The following is an 18,286-nucleotide window of genomic DNA, read 5'->3' as shown; positions in this document are numbered from 1 at the left end:
TTATTATTAGAATGTTGGAAAATTGGTCTTTTAATTGCTTATGTCATTTGACCAAGGCAGAGTGATTAAGAAAGCAGGGGAAATAGCTCGAGTAATTATTTTTAGTTTTCTTCTCACCCACCGTAGTGTCAGTCAAAAAGAAAATATTTTTGTGAGGTAAATTGCTTCCAAGGGAGAAAGAACGCTAGTGGTAATTTACATTTCAAGAGGTGAGTTGATTCAAACATAGATGTGGTGGAAATTCAGACAAAGTTAATATATGGCTGGCTTATTAATTGACTTTTTTTTTTTTTGGTTGCACAGATTAACACACAGACTTGTTCTTTTGACAGCGACATTGATAGTGTCCTGTAGAGCTGACGTTAGCTAGCAAGCTAGCTGTTAAGCTTCGCTAAATTACTCAAAGACAAACTGAGCAAACATTTTATACATACTTGTGATTTGACTAGGGTCGGGCACTGTTTGAGTTCCAGCAATTCCGGTTCCGATTCCACTTCCTCGTTTCGATTCCAGTGCCAAACGATTCTTGATTCTGATTCGCTTAGGGAGTGTGGTCAAAACTATTCGTCCACATTGTGGCCATCCATTTTCTTAGCTGCCTGCAGCATTGACTAAAAGGAACATTTAATAAACAGCAGCCCGTGTCGTTTGCCCGCATTGTACTACAGTACTTTCAACACTGGGTGGTCGCTTCCTTGTTTTCAACCAATCACACATCATTCAGTAGTGCCACTGGCCACTCTAAAATCCAGCAAAATCATTGATGTTTTGTTTTATGATCGAGCTATTATTTAACTATTCAGTATATATATTACAGCTTCACATATCTTTACCTACACTGATGGATTACTTTACTGTGTTAAATAGATGAACATGTCAAAAGGGGCCCTTGCCTCCTTCAATTTTTCTGTATGTGGCCCTTGGAAGAAAAAGTGTGGTCACCCTTGGTTTAAAAGAAGAAGCTAACCAGTTATTTGTGGATTAAATCATCAGAACCTGTCAATGAATTTGAATTCTATTACTTTTTATGAACTTTACAATTAATTTCTCACAGGGTTGGAGTATTTTTAACCAAACCTATGAACTTAAATGTCAACTATATAGGCAAAAGTATTCGCTCACTTGCCTTGACTCACATATGATGTGAAGTGACATCCCCTTCTTAATCAATAAGGTTTAATATGACATTGGTCTACCCTTTGCAACTATAACAGCTTCGACTCTTCTGGGAAGGCTCTCCACAAGCTTCAGGTGTGTGTATCGGGAATTTTTGACCTTTCTTCCAGAAGTGTGTGGCCACACAGTGATGTTGGACTGGCTCCCAATCTGCACTCGAATTCATCCCAAAGGTTGGTGTCAGGACTGTGTGCAGGCCAGTCAAGTTCATCCACACAAAACTCTGTCATGAATGTCTTTGTGAATTGTCATGTTGAAACACGAATGGGCAACGCCCAAACTGTTCCGACAAAGTTAGTAGCAATGGATTGTCCAAAAGCTCTTGGTCTGTTGAGTCCTTCAGAGTTCCTTTCACTGAAACTAAGGACCCAACATTTTGGACAATTCCATGCGCCGAACTTTGTGGGAACTGTTCTTCCATTTCTAATATGGCTGTGCACCAGTACACAAAGCAAGGTCCATAAAGACATGGATGAGAGAGTTTGGTGTGGATGAACTTGACTGGCCTTCACAGAGTCCACTTTTGAGATGAATTAGATTGGAGACTGAGAGCCAGGCCTTCTCATCCAACATCAGTGTGGGACCTTACAAAAGCGCTTCTGGAAGAATGGTTAATAATTCCCATAAACACACTCCTAAACCTTGTGGACAGCCATCGCAGAAGAGTTGGAGCTGTTATCGCTGCAATGGGTGGATCAACATCATATTGAACCCATGGACTAGGAATGGGATGTCACTTAAATTCATATGTGAGTCAAGGCAGGTGAGCGAACACTTATATATAGTCCATATGTTACTGGGGGGGGGGGGGGGGGGGGTATCGGTTAGACTTTCACAAGAGACTTTTATTTTTTGAAAACCTAATAAATGTACACGAGTGTCTAATGCTGCCGGTACTTAAAATGTTTTACTGAGTTCCCACTGATTGGCTAATCTGCTGTATCCTGTGAAGCTATCAGACAAGAGTTGAAGAACTTGACAACCCAGTTTAGATTAGCGGCAGGCACAGTATAAACTCCAAAACAGTACTTGTTTTTATTTGATTATCATATATATTTTTTCAGGCAATGTGCATGAGCTTTGAAGAGAGAGTGTCTCCAGCGCTCGGATATTACAGAAAATACATATGCTAATGTTAGCTGGTTATTTGCATTTAAGTTAAACCACTGTTGAAGTCACAGTTTAATTTGTTTTCCACCTCACTGTTGGCATTAGATGTATTTTATTCTTTCTCTCACCCAATTGACTTCCCTGAAGTTCAGTGCGCTGTAGGCTGAGGCTCAGAGCGGGAGGGTGCACGTCAAAGATGGCACCCCGTTACTGCTACACATCGTGAAACCTCCTTTGCACATTATAATCTCTCTCGGGTTTAAATACGGCCTCGCCTGTGTGGAGTTTGAATGTTCTCCCCGTGCCCGCGTGGGTTTTCTCCGGGTACTCCGGTTTCCTCCCACATCCCAAAAACATGCATGGGAGGTAAACTGGCAACTCTAAATTGCCCGTGGATGTGAATATGAGTGCGAATGATTAGTTTGTTTATTTGTGCCCTGCCAATGGCTGGTGACAAGTTCAGGGTGTACCCCGCCTCTCACCCGAAGATTGCTGGAATAGGCTCCAGCACGCCCGCGTCACGAGTGAGGATAAGCGGTACAGAAAATGGATGCATGGATGTTCCAATCGTTTTGCTCACTTGAAAAGTGGGTGACTTCAAACAAAAGGTCCTCTGTCCTAGATGTAAATTCCATTAAATAAAAGCTGGAATTCTGAACTTTTGTCTCATATTCATCTTTTGATCTAAAACCCAAATGTCTTCAGTATACAACAAAAACAGAGGAATTAACCTTGCCGTCCTGTATATGATTTTTCTCCGATTGCTTAATATGCCTTTTCCCATGAAAACCAATACAAATGCTTTAATGCCTGGCTCAGACTATAAGACAAATTGTTTTTTTCACAATTGTACGATGTCAGACTACTGCCATAAAATCGTGCCATATCTCAGTCAGACAGTGGCAACACTCCACGACATGTAGTCTGACACCACCGTATGCCGTCTTTAAACGATCCGCTTACCCGTCTTTGTCACTCAAGTGGTCTAACCGTTAATGACACTGGAGAGAACCTCATTATGTTGTTGCAATACACCAGAGAGATCTGTGAGCTGAAGTGCCAGGATGAGGCAGCCATTTTGCATTCACATAATGGCGGCGTTGAGATCTGAATGAATACATATCAAAACACTGCATGTCTTTACCATTATTATTATTGCATAAAGACAAGAGTGCAATGGGTTTCAGTAGTTAACCTAATTTATGCGCTTGTATCAACAAAGTTTGAACACCTAAATTGTGTAACTCAATGTGATTTTTATGAAGCCGTCTTTACCGTTTTCCATTTTTGTGTTTACCATTATAAAAAGAAGTGTATTTTCAATGGGCCAAGCATTGCCTTTACTATAAATACCTAGAAGTTTAAATCACCAATAACCTTTTAAATATAGGACTTTAAGCGCAGCTGTTATAGCATGTTAACCATTTACTAGACTTTACACCCATTTTATCGGGCCGATCGGTATCGGCCGATATTTTGCATTTTATGCTGATCGGCTTTAATGTCATAATTCACCAATCTGCTCAATGACGTCATTGATCAGCTCCGCAAAAGACATTTATTCGGCGTCGCCGCATGCACAGTATATTTGAATCCAAAAGCTAGTTTATTTTTAGCCTTGTCGTGTGTCTTTTGATGTACTACTGTAAATATCTGATGGTCAATGAAGTTATTAAAAAAAAAAAAAACATGTCGGCGATGTGGGACAGACAACATGTCTGAGACAGACAACACGTTATCAGACTACAAGACAAATTTGCTCTTTCACGATTGCACTACGTCAGACTACTGCAATAAAATCCACTACATTCCGTTTTTTACGATCATCGGGCTTTATCTTGTCAACTCAAATGCGACCGGATACACTCGTTACCGTGGCGACGACAACAAGAGTGGAGCCCGTCGATTTTGTATTACAAGGACAAAATGGGGGAAAACGTGTGTTGGTGGTCAGGACAAGAGAGGACGTTCGTTTAAGGCTTGCTTGAGCTATGTTCCCGTACTTTGAATACGATACGGCTCGCAAGCAGGCAACATAACGTTACGTAGCCTAGCAAGCAAGTGGTAGCATGAACGGTTGGACGTAAACATGCCGCCGTTCTGTCGAATCATGCTCTAATGTTTCGGTGTGGGTGAAGTCATTTAATTAAAAAATAAAGTCATTTCATTACATTAAGTTAGCACCCATTATTTCTGTCATGTAATGTTGGTTTGACCTGACTGATTAGAATACACAGTCTGACTAGAGCAGTGATTTCCAACCTTTATGGAGACAAGGAACATATTTTACACTTGAGAAATCTCACAGCACACCAACAAACAAAAATATTTACCTCCTACCATCTAATAGAAGACCATTCGTTTGTTCTGTCTGTCACTATGCCTCACTGGCATAAATAGAGGAACAAAGATACATGATTTATCATAAATACATTTTTTTGATCAATTAAGTACACAAGTACATACAGTAAATGAACAGGTCATTTAAACAGACACATTCCTCCATCTTGTGATCGGATCGGTCATCAGTTATTGTTTTTTTTAAACTCGCTGATCGGTGATCGGCCCCAAAAATCCTGAACGTGTAAAGCCTACCATTTACCCCTATAAAACCAAAGCGGCATTAAAACATTTTTTTGTGTCTGTCTTTAACATTATTGATCAAAATCTATGAAAATGACGCATACTTTTTTTTTTTTTTTACCAGGAGTGTCTCATGACTCATGACTGTGGTCATTGTCATGGAAACAACATGGCTATACAATAGTGCTGCAAACACTGTGACATAGTGCCTCCAGCAAGGTTGCTTGGGATTTTATATTGTTTCCATTAAATCTTATTGCTCAAAAGCCTTAATTAATAATCCCTTGACATTTATGTGTTCTAGCTGTACGCTAAGCAAGAAACAATTTATGTCACCTAAAGCTTTTTAACAAATCAATGCAAGTATTTGTAATTGCTTGTTTCACAAGATTAAAAGTGCTTAGACTTGAACTTTGCCACCTGTTTAGTGGCCAGTGTGACCTGCCCCTTGGTCATAAAAAACAAGTCTTGGTCATCAGCATTAGCTCTCACCAAAACGCACGTGCTAGTATTCCTGCACTTTTTAATGCCACGACAATTTACAGCTTATCAAATGGAGTTACCTAAATTGCTATTGGGAATAGACAGTTTAACTGTCTGTTTTTAATTATGACATAATTTAATGTTGAGGCTGAGACTGTGAGTCGTGATGACAAACACAAGTCGGTATTAAATTGTTCCGGAGACAAAAATAACGGGCAACTTAAACCCTTGTGGCACCATAGTGATATTTATGGTCCTCTTGTAACCACTAGCGCATCGGTGACTTTAAAACCTTCACGTTAAATAAAACCTTTCACCTGGCGACGTGTGTTCACTAACTTGCATTAGACAATGCGGATGCATGTTGGTGTAGATCAGGGTTTCAGTGTTGGGGCCCAAAATGGGCAATGGGTTAATTTTTAATGGGGTGCCGATTATCAGAGAGAAATTCTATTTTATTATTTTATAATATCTTGACCAAATGCCTTTCGACATGTTTGTTGTTATAAAGTCATGCTTGTTGTATTCTTTATTATTAGTTTATTTTTGTTTGCCAGTTTTTTTTTTTAAGAGGCTTCTCAGGCTGTATTTCTTCACTGAAGCAGTTCAAAATCCCCCCCCCCCCCCCCCAAAAAAAAAGTATATATTTATTATCGCGCGTGTGTGCGCGCACATGTAGGTTCCATTTGGAGTATATTTTATTTTTAATTTTGTAATTTTGTTTAATCTGCCCCTGGCAGTTTATGTCATTACTGTGCAGTATATACGTGTGGGTCCCGGGGCAGAAATACATTTTCTAATTGGGGTCATTAGCTGCACAGGTTTGGGGGAGCTTGGTGTCGATAAACAGATAGTGAGAAGAAACCGACTTAACAACCAGCATTTTATTGCATGTTTAGAACGCTCATGTCAGTAGTTGGCACTAACTACAACAGAGTGGTCTCACTGGTCTGCATCAGTTAGACAAGGAATGATGAGGTGACACACTCATGGAAGAGAGGAGCAAATGATTACTCTACATAAAAAAAAAACAAGGAAAAGAAAGTACATAGTTCATCCTCAAATAAATAAAAGAAAAGAAAGACAAGCTGCTGCAAGATGAGATAATGGCCTTTCCGGGCTGCCAAGCTGGCCCTCCCCCCACCCGCCATCTGCATATAAGCGTATGGTAGGAGAGGTGGAAATCCAACGCAATTACAGCGGGCTCAATGGTTGACGGTGGATGCAACGATGGCTTCTTAGCTCAGTGTGCTGTGACAAGTGAAGCTTAGTCTCGAAGCTTTTAACCTCTGTCCACTTACAATGAAATCTTGAATGAGAAAAAAGGATGAGGGAAACTCTTTGACACACATCTGATCATTTTCCTTAAAAAATAAAGCAAAAACGAAGGAGGCAGTATTTAACAATAGTCTTTACACCTTTTACATCTTGGCACTGCATATTTGTCTTTTTCCTATTACCTCCATATAAAATATTATTAGCGTAATACACCCTTATATTATTACGGACCACTTCAACCATAAGCCCCTCTTCTGCGAGCCAGGACTGTCATGCAACACATCTCCATCCTAAAGAGGAAATACATATGTGTGGCCTTTTCTTGAGCAATAATGTTTCACATATGGCCACAGAAGGCAGTGGTTGGACCATTAAAAGGAAGTATCAAAAACACAAAAAGGGAAAAATCTGTACAAAAAGCCTTAAATTCAATGATAACAGAGAAAAGTCTGTTCCTATATTACAGTTGAAAATCCAAAATTGGCTCTCAGCCCACCCCCTCCTGCCTTGATGATTTTCGAAATTTTAAAAGCAAGAATTACTAAGTTGAATACATGTGCAGCACAGTTTGATATCCCAATACATACAGCAGTTTTGCTCAATGTCAACACGAAGCAGTTGTGATAAAGCAACAGCACAAATGCATCTTTGAGAGAAGTGAGGGGAAAGACGAAATCTTTACTGACTCAGAACGAGAACAACAAACCTAATTTAGCACCCTTAAAGGCGTCGCTTTGCTTCATCCCACACAAGACTGAGTGGTGACAAACACACAGCTGAGTGTTTGCTGCGTCGCCAAATGAAAGATGGAACCTTGAAGACAGACATTTTCCAAAACACTTTTGCCACTTTCTTTCTACACATGCAAGACAAGAGAACAACTGAGCGAAATCTGGATGTAAACGAATCATTTCCCGTTGCTGTATGAACTCTTTTCTCATGCTGTCATCTTTAGAAATGTCAAGCTTCACATGCTTAAAATGTTTGAGGCTGTCTTTCCCCTTTTTCAAAAGCAAACACACTAGGTAGAGACTGGAGGTTGGTGGGCAAGTCTGACCCGGTTCTCATGATCCTCGGAAAAATGCCTCATTTGGAAATCGCAAATTGGACTTTTCCTTTTTTCGGTAATGAGCATTAAACGTAGTCATCGATAATAGTAACTGCTACAAAGTACCTTGTACCCAGCTTAATAGTTGACAGGAGTGCGTTTTTTTAATATAAAAAGTAATACAGAAACTTAAAAACAATCGTAATGTCTTGTCAACGTTGGGGTACATGGGAACCCAGTCAAGACGCACAAAACATCTAAAAACAGGCATACAATCATTCCAAATGATAGCCATGGATAGGGGATGGAGAAACGAAACATGGGGTCATTGTGTGGTCCAGTTGCTCATTGGTCTCGGCAAAGCTTTTTGTTTGATTTTGTTTATTATCTCTTGATTCCCTGTAATAGTTTTCCTCATTTAATAGATTTAGCTCATTTTCTGCTCACCGACAAAGACAAAAAGTTGCCCTAATTTGGTCAAAATGGCCTCCCGTTCATTTTTGGGTCACTGCAGTTGCCCTTTTTGTGACGCCTGGTTTGATTAAAACCAGCGTGAGGAGCCTTTTCCTCAATTCCGTCTCCCAGCTCGATCGCAGCTGACAAACCGATGGGAAAGGAAACTGGAGGAGGAGCAGCCAGATTTGGCCCGATCAGTTTGTTGCTTGGTTATAGAATTAGTAGTATTGTATCTCTTTGGTAGTGACAGAGCACCATTTTTAGTACTCAATGATTCACAAAAAGCTAATAATTATACCAAAAATAAGAAACATTTAAAAATATGCTCTTGATAAAAACCCCCATTGATCTCAAGTGGAATTTAGTGACCGTCTCACCAACACTGCAAAAATGCAAAATCTTCCCAAGAATATTTGTCTTATTTTTAGTCAAAATTAACATGATTACAGGGTTCCCTAGCCATATCGCGGTTCACCTATTGCAGATTCAGTCCATTGCGGATTTATTGCACATAATTCACCATATCGCCGGATTTTGACTGTATGCTGTAATTGTTTTCAATGGTAATATAAATGCTTCCGAGCCTAACAAACAAACCAAAAAACCAAGAGAAATTCATTAAAACACATTACAAAGAATAAAATGTACATAGTGTACAGCGCTACTGTCCTTTGCTATATGTTTAAGAGATTAAAAGGTGTTTAAAAGTAGAGGTTATGGTAGAGGTTAATCGGAGTGTGGGGGGAGGGAGCTTTAAAATACAATAATATTAATACATTTTAAAAAAAATATGAGCTTGCTACTTTGTGGATTTCACCTATTGCGGGAGTGGTCTGGAACCTAACCCCCCACGATAAACGTGGGATTACCGTACACTTAAAATAAGGCTCATCGCCTAAAAAGTAACTTGTTTTTCAACAATTGTCACTTGTTTCAAACAAATGTTTGCTTTGACATGAGTCGGAAAAGAATTGTCAGTGGAGTAAGTTTTTGTTGTTATGATTACAATGTCAAATTTCAAGTGAAAATGTTGCCGGAAACAAGTGAAAATGGTCTAAAAACAAGTTACATTGTAAGCGATGAGTCTTATTTTAAGTGTATTCAAGTGAGTTTTTGACTAGAAATAAGACGTATAGTATTGGTAAGATTTTGCATCAAGTAGATGAGATTGCTGTCTGAAATGGCTGTGTTTGTGTGTTCAGACCCTCCTCCTGGCTCTATCGAGAGCCGACAACATTTGTTGCAAAGTCTTGGACCCTTTCCCGACATGAAAGGAAAAGCGTTTCATCTGCTGTGAAATGATGAACTCTCAGGTCAAACTAGTCTGGCGCATGATACTGAACAAACACTCAGGGAATGCAAGTTTGTCTTTCAGCTGGACAGAAGGAAATTACAGAGTGGAGAAATCCACCCATCTGATCAACAATGGCAGCTACGTACAGGAATGAGTTGAAATGATTATCCCGCTGGTGCACACCTGACATTTTCATTTTCCCTCGCTAAACTGCTCGCCGCTTGCAAGTGATCAGAAAGTGTCTCGCGGCTCAGCCGTGTTTAAAAGTGGAACGTCACGAGGATAAAACATAACCTGTATAATTTCTCTGTCATTCATTCGCATCTTACACTAGGCTTCATTGACGCGTGGAGAGCGCCTTCATCATAGGCCGGTGGACTTCGTGAAAGGGGGTGGTGAAGGGGGCGCAGAGGTGGTGAATAGTCAAGATATATATATATATATATATATATATATATATTTTGTTTTTTTTTGTTTGTTTGTTTTTTCTCCCTAGAATAAATGACAGAAAAATGATACACTGTGTCAGACATTCTGCTTCGGGTGTGTGTGTGTGTGTTTTTTTTTGTTTTTTTGTTTTTTTTAAAGAACAACATTAGAGGAAATCATAAACATTCATCATCAAGTGCAGAAAACACAATCTCCACAGCACGGACATGAGGTCTGATGAGTTTAGAGGAAAAAAAAAAAAAAAAAAAAAGAGACATCATAAACAGCATTGAATGATGGAAAGACATTGTGTTGATAGTCTTAACTGTCACCCACCCCCCCCCACCCCCCCCCACCCCGCCACCAAAAAAAACAACAACAACCCCAAACAAACAAATAAAAACACCCCTCGCACAGTAGATGGACTCATTGCGATGCAAAGTGTTGAAGGCAGTGAAAGCACGTTCCCCTAAATGGCATGTCAGTCACTTGGTCTGTGTCAATATGTGTGTCCTCAGGCAGGCATGATGTGGGGAGGGGGCATATAGTGTGAGGGGGGGGGGGGGGGTAAGAGATGGATGTAACCCTGCCACAGTCTGCCGTCCGTCCTGGCTGCGTGGCAAGGATCTCTGTCCCCTTCTGGTCTCTCATCTGTGAGGCGAGCTCGTCGCCGCGTACCAAACTGATCCATCCGACACAAAGTAGAAAGCAAAAGTTGTTTTGACTTCAAAAGTAAAAAGTGATCGGGGAGGGAAAAGGACCCACTTGTGGGATGTTTTGTGTTGCAATGTCTTGTTATGGCACTAAAAAGATACTCGGCGACATTGGCCATCAGCGTTTGAGACAGCTGTTCATTGTGCGTCTCCCGGATGAACGCGCAGTCTTCACAGCATGTCGTCATGGCCCTGGTCGTCGTCGTAATCTCTGTGGTGGTCAAAGTGGGGACTGTGATTGACAGTCGTTACCAGGGCGAGAGGTCCTTCGTGGTCCTCCGGGTCCAGTGGTTCCTCTTTGACGCTGATGTGATGCCTGGGACAGCAGAGGGGTTCAAAAATGCAAATATGGCTCATTATCAGAAAATCTGATCAATAACGGTATAGAAAAAAAAAAACACCCAAAAAAAACAATTTTAATTTAATTGAAGTTATTGATGATTTAAAATTTTAGGCATTCATAGCAAAGACAATCAATCCTTACAGACAGAGCAAATAGCGGTGCCCCGTTAAAATCAACTTCTTTTTAATAACGTTAAAGACAAAAGTGCATATCGGTAAAGACACACAGCTTCATAGAAATTGTGTGACTTACATAATTTATGTGTTGCCACTCCAAAATCTGCAGATACAAGTGAATAAGTGATCCTAAGTACATATTAAACCCATTACAATCTTGAAATGCAACGGTAATAATAGTAAAAACATGCAATCGTTCCAAATTCATTTATACCTCCGAAATATAAATATTTATATTTATTTATTTCGCTGTCTGCTATTGTGTGCATGCAAAATGGCCGCCTCATTCTGGCACTTCAGTTCACAGATCCCTCTGGTGTATTGCAACAACATAATGAGTGTCACTCCAGTCGGGATTAAAAGTAAAAGAACTTAAAGAAAAAGGAACTCTGGAGACACTAAGATGCATTTGTGTTCGTTTTCATAGGAAAGGCATATTAAGCAGTCGGAGAAAAATCCGATATATCCCAAAATGGAATTAGCAACTTTAGGAAACATGTTGCAAATCACGAAGCTTCTTTTCGGTCACCTCACGGTAAAGATACTTTTGCATACTTTTGGGGGGAAAAAAAAACCAAAACAATCTGAGAAACAATTATGACCTTTAGATGGATGGAACTGCCAATAATGCAAATACTCATTTCAGTAAAATTGATTCTTAAAAGGAAATTGCCTTTGACGTTATTGATGAAAATGACCCATATGCTTTTGCTTTTTATCGTAACCTTTGACATTGACTTTAAGGAAGGAACAGGGAACAGAAACAAATGTCTGGCATCACTGCGGCCCCAATGATAATTTCAGCTTTCTATCGAGGTATTCCAGTGCGGGCACAGCTCCACGCTTTTATGTTCGTGGCAACCGAGAACAAGGTATTCACTTAGAATTGATAAATGAGGAAGATTAACCACGTGAGACGGGAACAGGAGAGAATGGACTCTGCAGAGCGAGTGGGCTGCTGTTGTCAGCCTTCCGGTGGCGGCGGATCAGCGTTGCGCTGTGTGTTCCCCCTTCCTGCTCGTTAACATGCACAACCTGCGAGACGGGTCTCCAGAGGATGACCCCTCGCCGGCTTCTATCATTAATCAACTTCAAGCAAACACAGCGTTCAGACACAGCCGCGCGCGCTTTAAACTCCACAATTAATGCATATTTTCAAGCGAGTGTCAATAAAGGAAGAAAAGTGCTGGCAGGGAAGGCGCGCAAAGGAGAGCAGCAGCACGCTCGGCGCAACTCTGTGATAAGAAACAAAGCCCTTATGAGAATAATAATGCTGTCACTTGTAAACAAGGTAAAAACATGAGTCCCCCCCTCCAGCTCACAGTCTGGGCAAAAAAGCCACTAAAGAGACGAGATGTGCCAAATTTCTCATTACACAAACAGAGCAGGAATAAAGCGCAAGGGGAGACGGTGAGCTGTGGCAGAAAGCAGGAAAAAAAACATTAGGAGCAGCTGCGGGGGACTCCGCCGCTCTAAACCGCAGTGTCAGGCTGCTGTTGTGGAGGCGGCGCGGCGTCACCACCAAGCATCGGGCTCATTTAAGCACACCGACAAGGGACTAACTGGCATGCGCTTCATTACCAAAGCCCACATTCGATCCATTCGCACTTAGACAATCATACTGTATGCGCATGAGCTGACATGTTTTGTTGTAAATGACCAAAAAAAAAAAAAAAAGAAAGGGGGGGCGGGGAGTCAAGTCAGCTTTTCCATCATTTTCACATCAAAGTAACCCCACAAGTGCTGTTGCCTCGGGCCTGAGTCTGTGGCTGCGAGGCAGACATGAAATTGTTATTACTAGGCTATTGAACAGCATGCTGATCCAACACTTTGCTTATAATTAGCCTTCTCTGGATACCTGATGCTCATTTGGCTAGTTAAGAAACATGCTCTTGTTATATTTCATTGCTTGCCTTTTACACATTGAGCAAATATCGAGACAACCCATAAGCACGAACAGATATTGCCTCCGCCAAGGAAGTTATGATGTCGGTGTTTGTATTTTTGCATCTCGACCTGGATTCTTCTATAAGCAATAACTATACGTTGGTTAGAATGCCAGGGATAGTTTCAACATTTTCCCAAATGTTTGTTTATAATCGGCAAAAAAAAAAAAAAAAAAAAAAAAAAAGCACATATTTTTCAAATGTAGTATGAGCATAGCTGATGCCAAACCAAGTTTTACTGTGTGTTGGTCTGATAAGAAGCTAGAGAAAATCGATGAAACTAAGTTTTGTACTTGCACAAAGCATGTACACTTAATTATGGGGGAAAAAAAAAAAAAGAGCGAGAGCGTTCAGCCTAAAGGTAGACGCAGAGGGGCAGAAGGGAGAAGCAGGCTGCCTTTAGGCCAGCACACCCATCCTGTCTCTGCCTTTCCTGTTCCACAGCCATGCTCACAGCTACAGTATGTTCTCAGTGATAAGGGATGGCACTTTCCTCTAGTTGGCCCTGAGCTTTGTTGCTACACCTTATTATTTTTTTTTCGTTTTGTTTTGTTTGCAGGCATCATTTCGGGAGGCCATCCTGGAGTGGTCTGCCCTCACATCTGGAACGCATGCATCGTGCTGTATTATTTTAAGCTTCAAACAACTTAGCAGACACTCCCACCCAACAAGTGAATTGGGAACTGCGGTTTGCAGGCCAACCGCAACTTTCCAACACAAGAACATTGAATGATGTCCCCCAGACTAATTTTGCTTTCGTGTTGTTTTTCTTTAGGCAGCTCCTCCACACTGTTGAATGTGTCGGAGCTCATGTTTCACCGTGTGTGAGCCAACAGTTAACTCACTCTGTCATTTGCAACGTGTACACAATTCTGAATTTTGTTAATTTCAAGAAACAGAAATAATAGTTTATAAACTGTTTGCTAAAAAAAACAGAGAGGGCCTGGCCTTTTCTTCCTTGCTGGTCTGGAGACAGAAGCAATTGCCAAAGGCGGAGTTTCCTTTTCTACTGGGAGGCCAGCCACAATGTAGGCTATGACCCCACCCGCCTTTTGGTATCATTCCTACAATTATTGCCCTCCTAGACATTGCTTCCTTTTTCATCAGCTTATATGAGAGATAGTTTTTCTTCCTATATAGCAGGCATGGAATAGGACGTTTTTCCCTGAAATGTCCCTGTTCATGTCTATTTGCAACAAAATATTTTCCCTCCTCAGCCTGTCAGAGAGATAGTGTATGTCACTCACATAGCTGCCAGTGGCGAGCGTCCTGGGCTGCTGTCACTGCCGTTGCTGTTTCCATGGTCCATTGCTCCATTCATCTCTTCACGGATGGCGTTTGCCAAGGAGTTGAGGGTGGGACTTCCAATGGAAGCCGTTGTGTATAGAGGTATGTTGTTCTCCACCATTGAAGCCTGAAATGCAGGCAGGCCCAAAGCATGAAATGTGGAATGGAAGAGAGTTGTCAGCACATACTTCAGTTGCCCATCACTCTATTTATACAAATACATCTACCTATGACATTAGGTGTTTTATTTTTTTATTTGGATGACTCCCCAGAGGCAGTTTAAGATTCTTATTTTCACCTGGAATGCAGCGGAAAGGGTCGGCCCATAGCCCAAGCTTGTCTGAATATTCTTCACCAATGCTGGACTTCTGCAAACAGAAAAATGTAAATACATCTCACCTTCCATGCATTTCTCAGCTACAGTCTCATATTTGCTAATATATTAAAAAAAAAAAAAAAAAAATCAATGCACTTGGCATGAGAGCAAAACATTTACTGGTGAAAATAAAGCGTTACAGTATGACAATAGTATGTTGAAGTGCATGGGAAGCAGGTATAAGTTGAAGACAAAAGCATGATGGATCACTGCACCGTAGCGACACTGATGGGGGAGCATGCATGGGTAGGGGTGATGGTGGATGTACAGGGCTTTGGCTCTGGTGTTTGCAGAGGGACAGGCGGAAGTGCTTACTCGTCAAAGTTCTCATCAACGGCGTATTTCCGAGGGCGGCCTCGCCGTATGTGTCGGCCACGCTTAAACTCCTCATCATCAACGGTCCAATAGGACCCAAATTCATCCTCTACTCTCACAAAGCACTTATGCAGGGAAAGGTTGGTGCGAATGGCACCCTGGGAAAGCGAACCAGCGGGGGACAGCCAGATGCAGATGCAGTGTGTGAGGAGACGGACGACGGACAGACACACACACAAACACAGGGAGGAGGGGAGAGGGTGAGGATCACAATGAAAATAAGCCAAAGCCATTGTGGGTTATGGGGCATCACCAAAAGCCTTCTGAGAGCATGTAGGGGAGGCACGCCAAAGCAAGCAGGGACTTTGGACGGTATGGCACACAGACAATGAGATGGAGCAGCAGCAGCAGCCTCTTCCCATCAGTCAACTCAAACGAACAAACCTACCCACTGATCTTTTGAGGCCGTCTCTTTTGGAACTCTATTTCGTCCACTGTCCACACAGCCCCTTTTACGTTTTCTACTCGCACAAAACACTTGTGTAGACTAAGATTATGCCGGACTGCATTCTGCAGTTGGTGTAAAAACAAAGAGAAAAAAAAAGGTGCTATCAGTAAACATCTCTGCATGAGGAACATTTAATTGCAAAAAAAGATATCGATAAGACCGGGCATCAAAATCATACAAAATCGAGATTATATTTACAACACTGGTGCTTAAATAAATATTTCATGGTCCGCGGCAATAATCCATGTCAATGTCAAGGCTGTCTTCGTGAAATATATGTCAGAAGAAAAACGTGGAATCTCCAAAAATCTACAGTATATCGACAATTTTCAAATACCAAAATCAGTTGGGAGTTGAAGGTAAAAAAAAAAAGAAAAAGCAATGCCATTCATAAATCAATCAACATAGTTGAAAATATGAGCTGAAACCCATAATTACGACCTGTTGAACTTTGTAATTACTAAAAGTGAGCAGTTTAGAATAGTGAAATGCAGTATAGTTCTTAGAGAGAATGAGGAATGGGGTCATTGCAAAAGGTCATTGTGTGTTTAAATTGCATCCAGCGGCACGTGACGGATCACCAAGGGCTTAGAAAAGGCTTTCGGTTCTTAATTTGCCTCTTCCGCTCATATTTTGCTTTTTTTTCCCATCATGTCTTTTCTTTTTAAGTTGTTTGTTTTGTTTTGTTTTGGATTGTGTGTCTGTGAGCTCATTTGTGGTTTAGTGGAAAGTGGAGTGAAACCACCCACCAACAGAACATCCCAACAAATTACATTGCGATTGTTTGTGGTTCGTTTGAACAGAATAAGGATGTTAAATCATGCATTTGGCAAAAATAAGGATCATTTGGAAATAAATCATTATTGGACATATTTCATTGTTGGAATATGTCATGTACAGGTTGAATAAGGCAATTGATGAATAGAAACATTACCTTCCACGTTGCTGCGTTGCGTCTAAAATATGCAAACATTCGTGTGAACCAGTTGTAGATTTCGTTTAGTGTTAGCTGCTTTTCCGGAGATTCGAGGATCGCCTGGATGAGGGACAGTGACAGAAACAAATATTTCAAATGTTGCTTCCTTCACAAAGTGTTAAATAAATCACAAGAAGCTGGCAGGTTTTGTGTGTGCGCGTTCTCACGAGAAAAACAGACAACAGGACAGAAGTGCAAAGTGTACTGGGCTGTTTAAGGAAGCCCCCTACACTTTTCATTCAAACGGCAGATTTGAATACATTTTCTTTTGTGGGTTTACATGAAGGGCAGGCAAAACATTTCTCAGGCAGATTACAGGGCAGCAATTATGGCCAGCTCAGATTAATTCCTGAGATCCCAGATTACTGGGACGAAGCGATAATTGACTGGCATTCTTAAAACAGGTTCATCCCTACTGTGGTGTGAAATGAATTTGGTTGTAATCACTGAAATGCCTGATCAAATGAAATTTTCCTCTGCATTTTACAAAATCTCATATGCATGTAATCATTTGAGGATGAATACTCAGTTACTGTCTACATCCATTCAAATTTGACAAGAAAGACAGAAAAACCAAAACTACAGTAGGATTCCAAATAGCGGGCGTTCACGCTAACGGATTGCTCGCGCTGTTGGTGGGCATGTTGCACGTGATTTACAAGGATTGCGATCTTTGACGAAGATTCCAAATAGCGGGCGCTAAATTGCGTGCTCACGCTAACAGATTGTGCGTGCTGTTGGTGGGCGTGTCGCACGTGCTTTACTAAGGTTGCGACCTTTTACTACGATTCCAAATAGCAGGCACAAAATTGCGTGTTCACTCACTCGAACAGATTGCACGTTCTGTTGGCAACAGCTGTAAAAGCGCAAAATGAAGTTTTAAGTGATGGAATTGGATGTGATAGTGGGAGACAAACAAACATATCCCAGAGTCACAGAAAATTAATCTGTCACTCAGATTGTGGTGAAGCCAGCAAATTACATAAAAGAGTATAAAAGTGTCGTATAAAACATGAAAGTTTTGTTTGATGAAAGTCTTCCTGAGTGCCGATGCTTCGTAACATTGCTTTTAAAACTTGTGACAGCACACCCAAAAAACTGCTCTGGAAGAGGCCAGCACCAGATAACTGTCACATTGCGCTGAAATGACCCCAGACCTAATCATTATAGAAGCTCCAAACTTTTGCATGCATAGATGATATGTTTATGATAATTGTTGTTTCTGGCATTTTCAAAAATGTTCACAAGAGTGTAGGGTTGTCACGATCGAATCTTTTTAGAATCGGTTATCCTATAGATATTTCATCGAGTACTCGAGGAATTGCCGCCCCTACTAACATGCATTTTATTCTCATTTCTGAGGGCCAGACTTCCATCCTTAAACTGCATATGTTGGCTGAGTTTATGGTATAAACTCTGCACATAATTTGAGACAAGAAAATCAGCCTTTACTCAAAGGTTAGCATTCGCGATTATCAGTTTTGGTAAAAAAACAAAAACAAAAAAAATCACCACTAACTACCATTCAACTCACTTATTCATCGTGTTATATGTACATTACACATCTAATAGTGTCTTAAAAATCACATACAGATGCTCCTCTGTCGTTTTTTGCAAAGTTTATCAGTGGCCTAACACTGCGTCTGTCTGCAATAAATGTCTGTGAAAAATCGGTTCCGGCGGAACCTTTTTTTTTTTTTTTTGGGTCCCTGCAGAGCTTCGAGGCAAAAATTCTGTCGATTTAGCAGAGTTATTCGACTTTTTTCTCCGCATTTTGCCTGTGCCTCCT

General features: G+C 40.9%; 1 protein-coding gene across 18 annotated transcripts in view; it reads right to left on the bottom strand.

The window, feature by feature from the left end:
• Positions 1-6,247: 6,247 nt before the first annotated feature.
• The window catches only part of foxp1b (forkhead box P1b), a 227,866-nt gene continuing 215,827 nt past the window's right edge, over positions 6,248-18,286 (bottom strand). For 17 of the 18 annotated variants that reach the window (XM_061687387.1, XM_061687388.1, XM_061687389.1 and 14 more), the window contains 5 exons: positions 16,456-16,557; positions 15,462-15,583; positions 14,621-14,690; positions 14,283-14,449; positions 6,248-10,886 (listed from right to left, as the gene is read on the bottom strand). In XM_061687387.1, the coding sequence (XP_061543371.1) occupies positions 10,742-10,886; positions 14,283-14,449; positions 14,621-14,690; positions 15,462-15,583; positions 16,456-16,557 (606 nt within the window). In that variant the 3' untranslated portion in view covers positions 6,248-10,741. The remainder of the gene's footprint in view (positions 10,887-14,282; positions 14,450-14,620; positions 14,691-15,461; positions 15,584-16,455; positions 16,558-18,286) is intronic. The other variant, XR_009769307.1, reaches the window with a different exon arrangement.

The sequence above is a fragment of the Phycodurus eques genome, chromosome 10, assembly GCF_024500275.1.
Source record: "Phycodurus eques isolate BA_2022a chromosome 10, UOR_Pequ_1.1, whole genome shotgun sequence".
NCBI classification, from domain to species: Eukaryota; Metazoa; Chordata; class Actinopteri; order Syngnathiformes; family Syngnathidae; genus Phycodurus; species Phycodurus eques.
The sequence above is the reverse complement of the archived record's forward strand: the minus strand, read 5'-3'. Positions and strand labels throughout refer to the sequence as shown.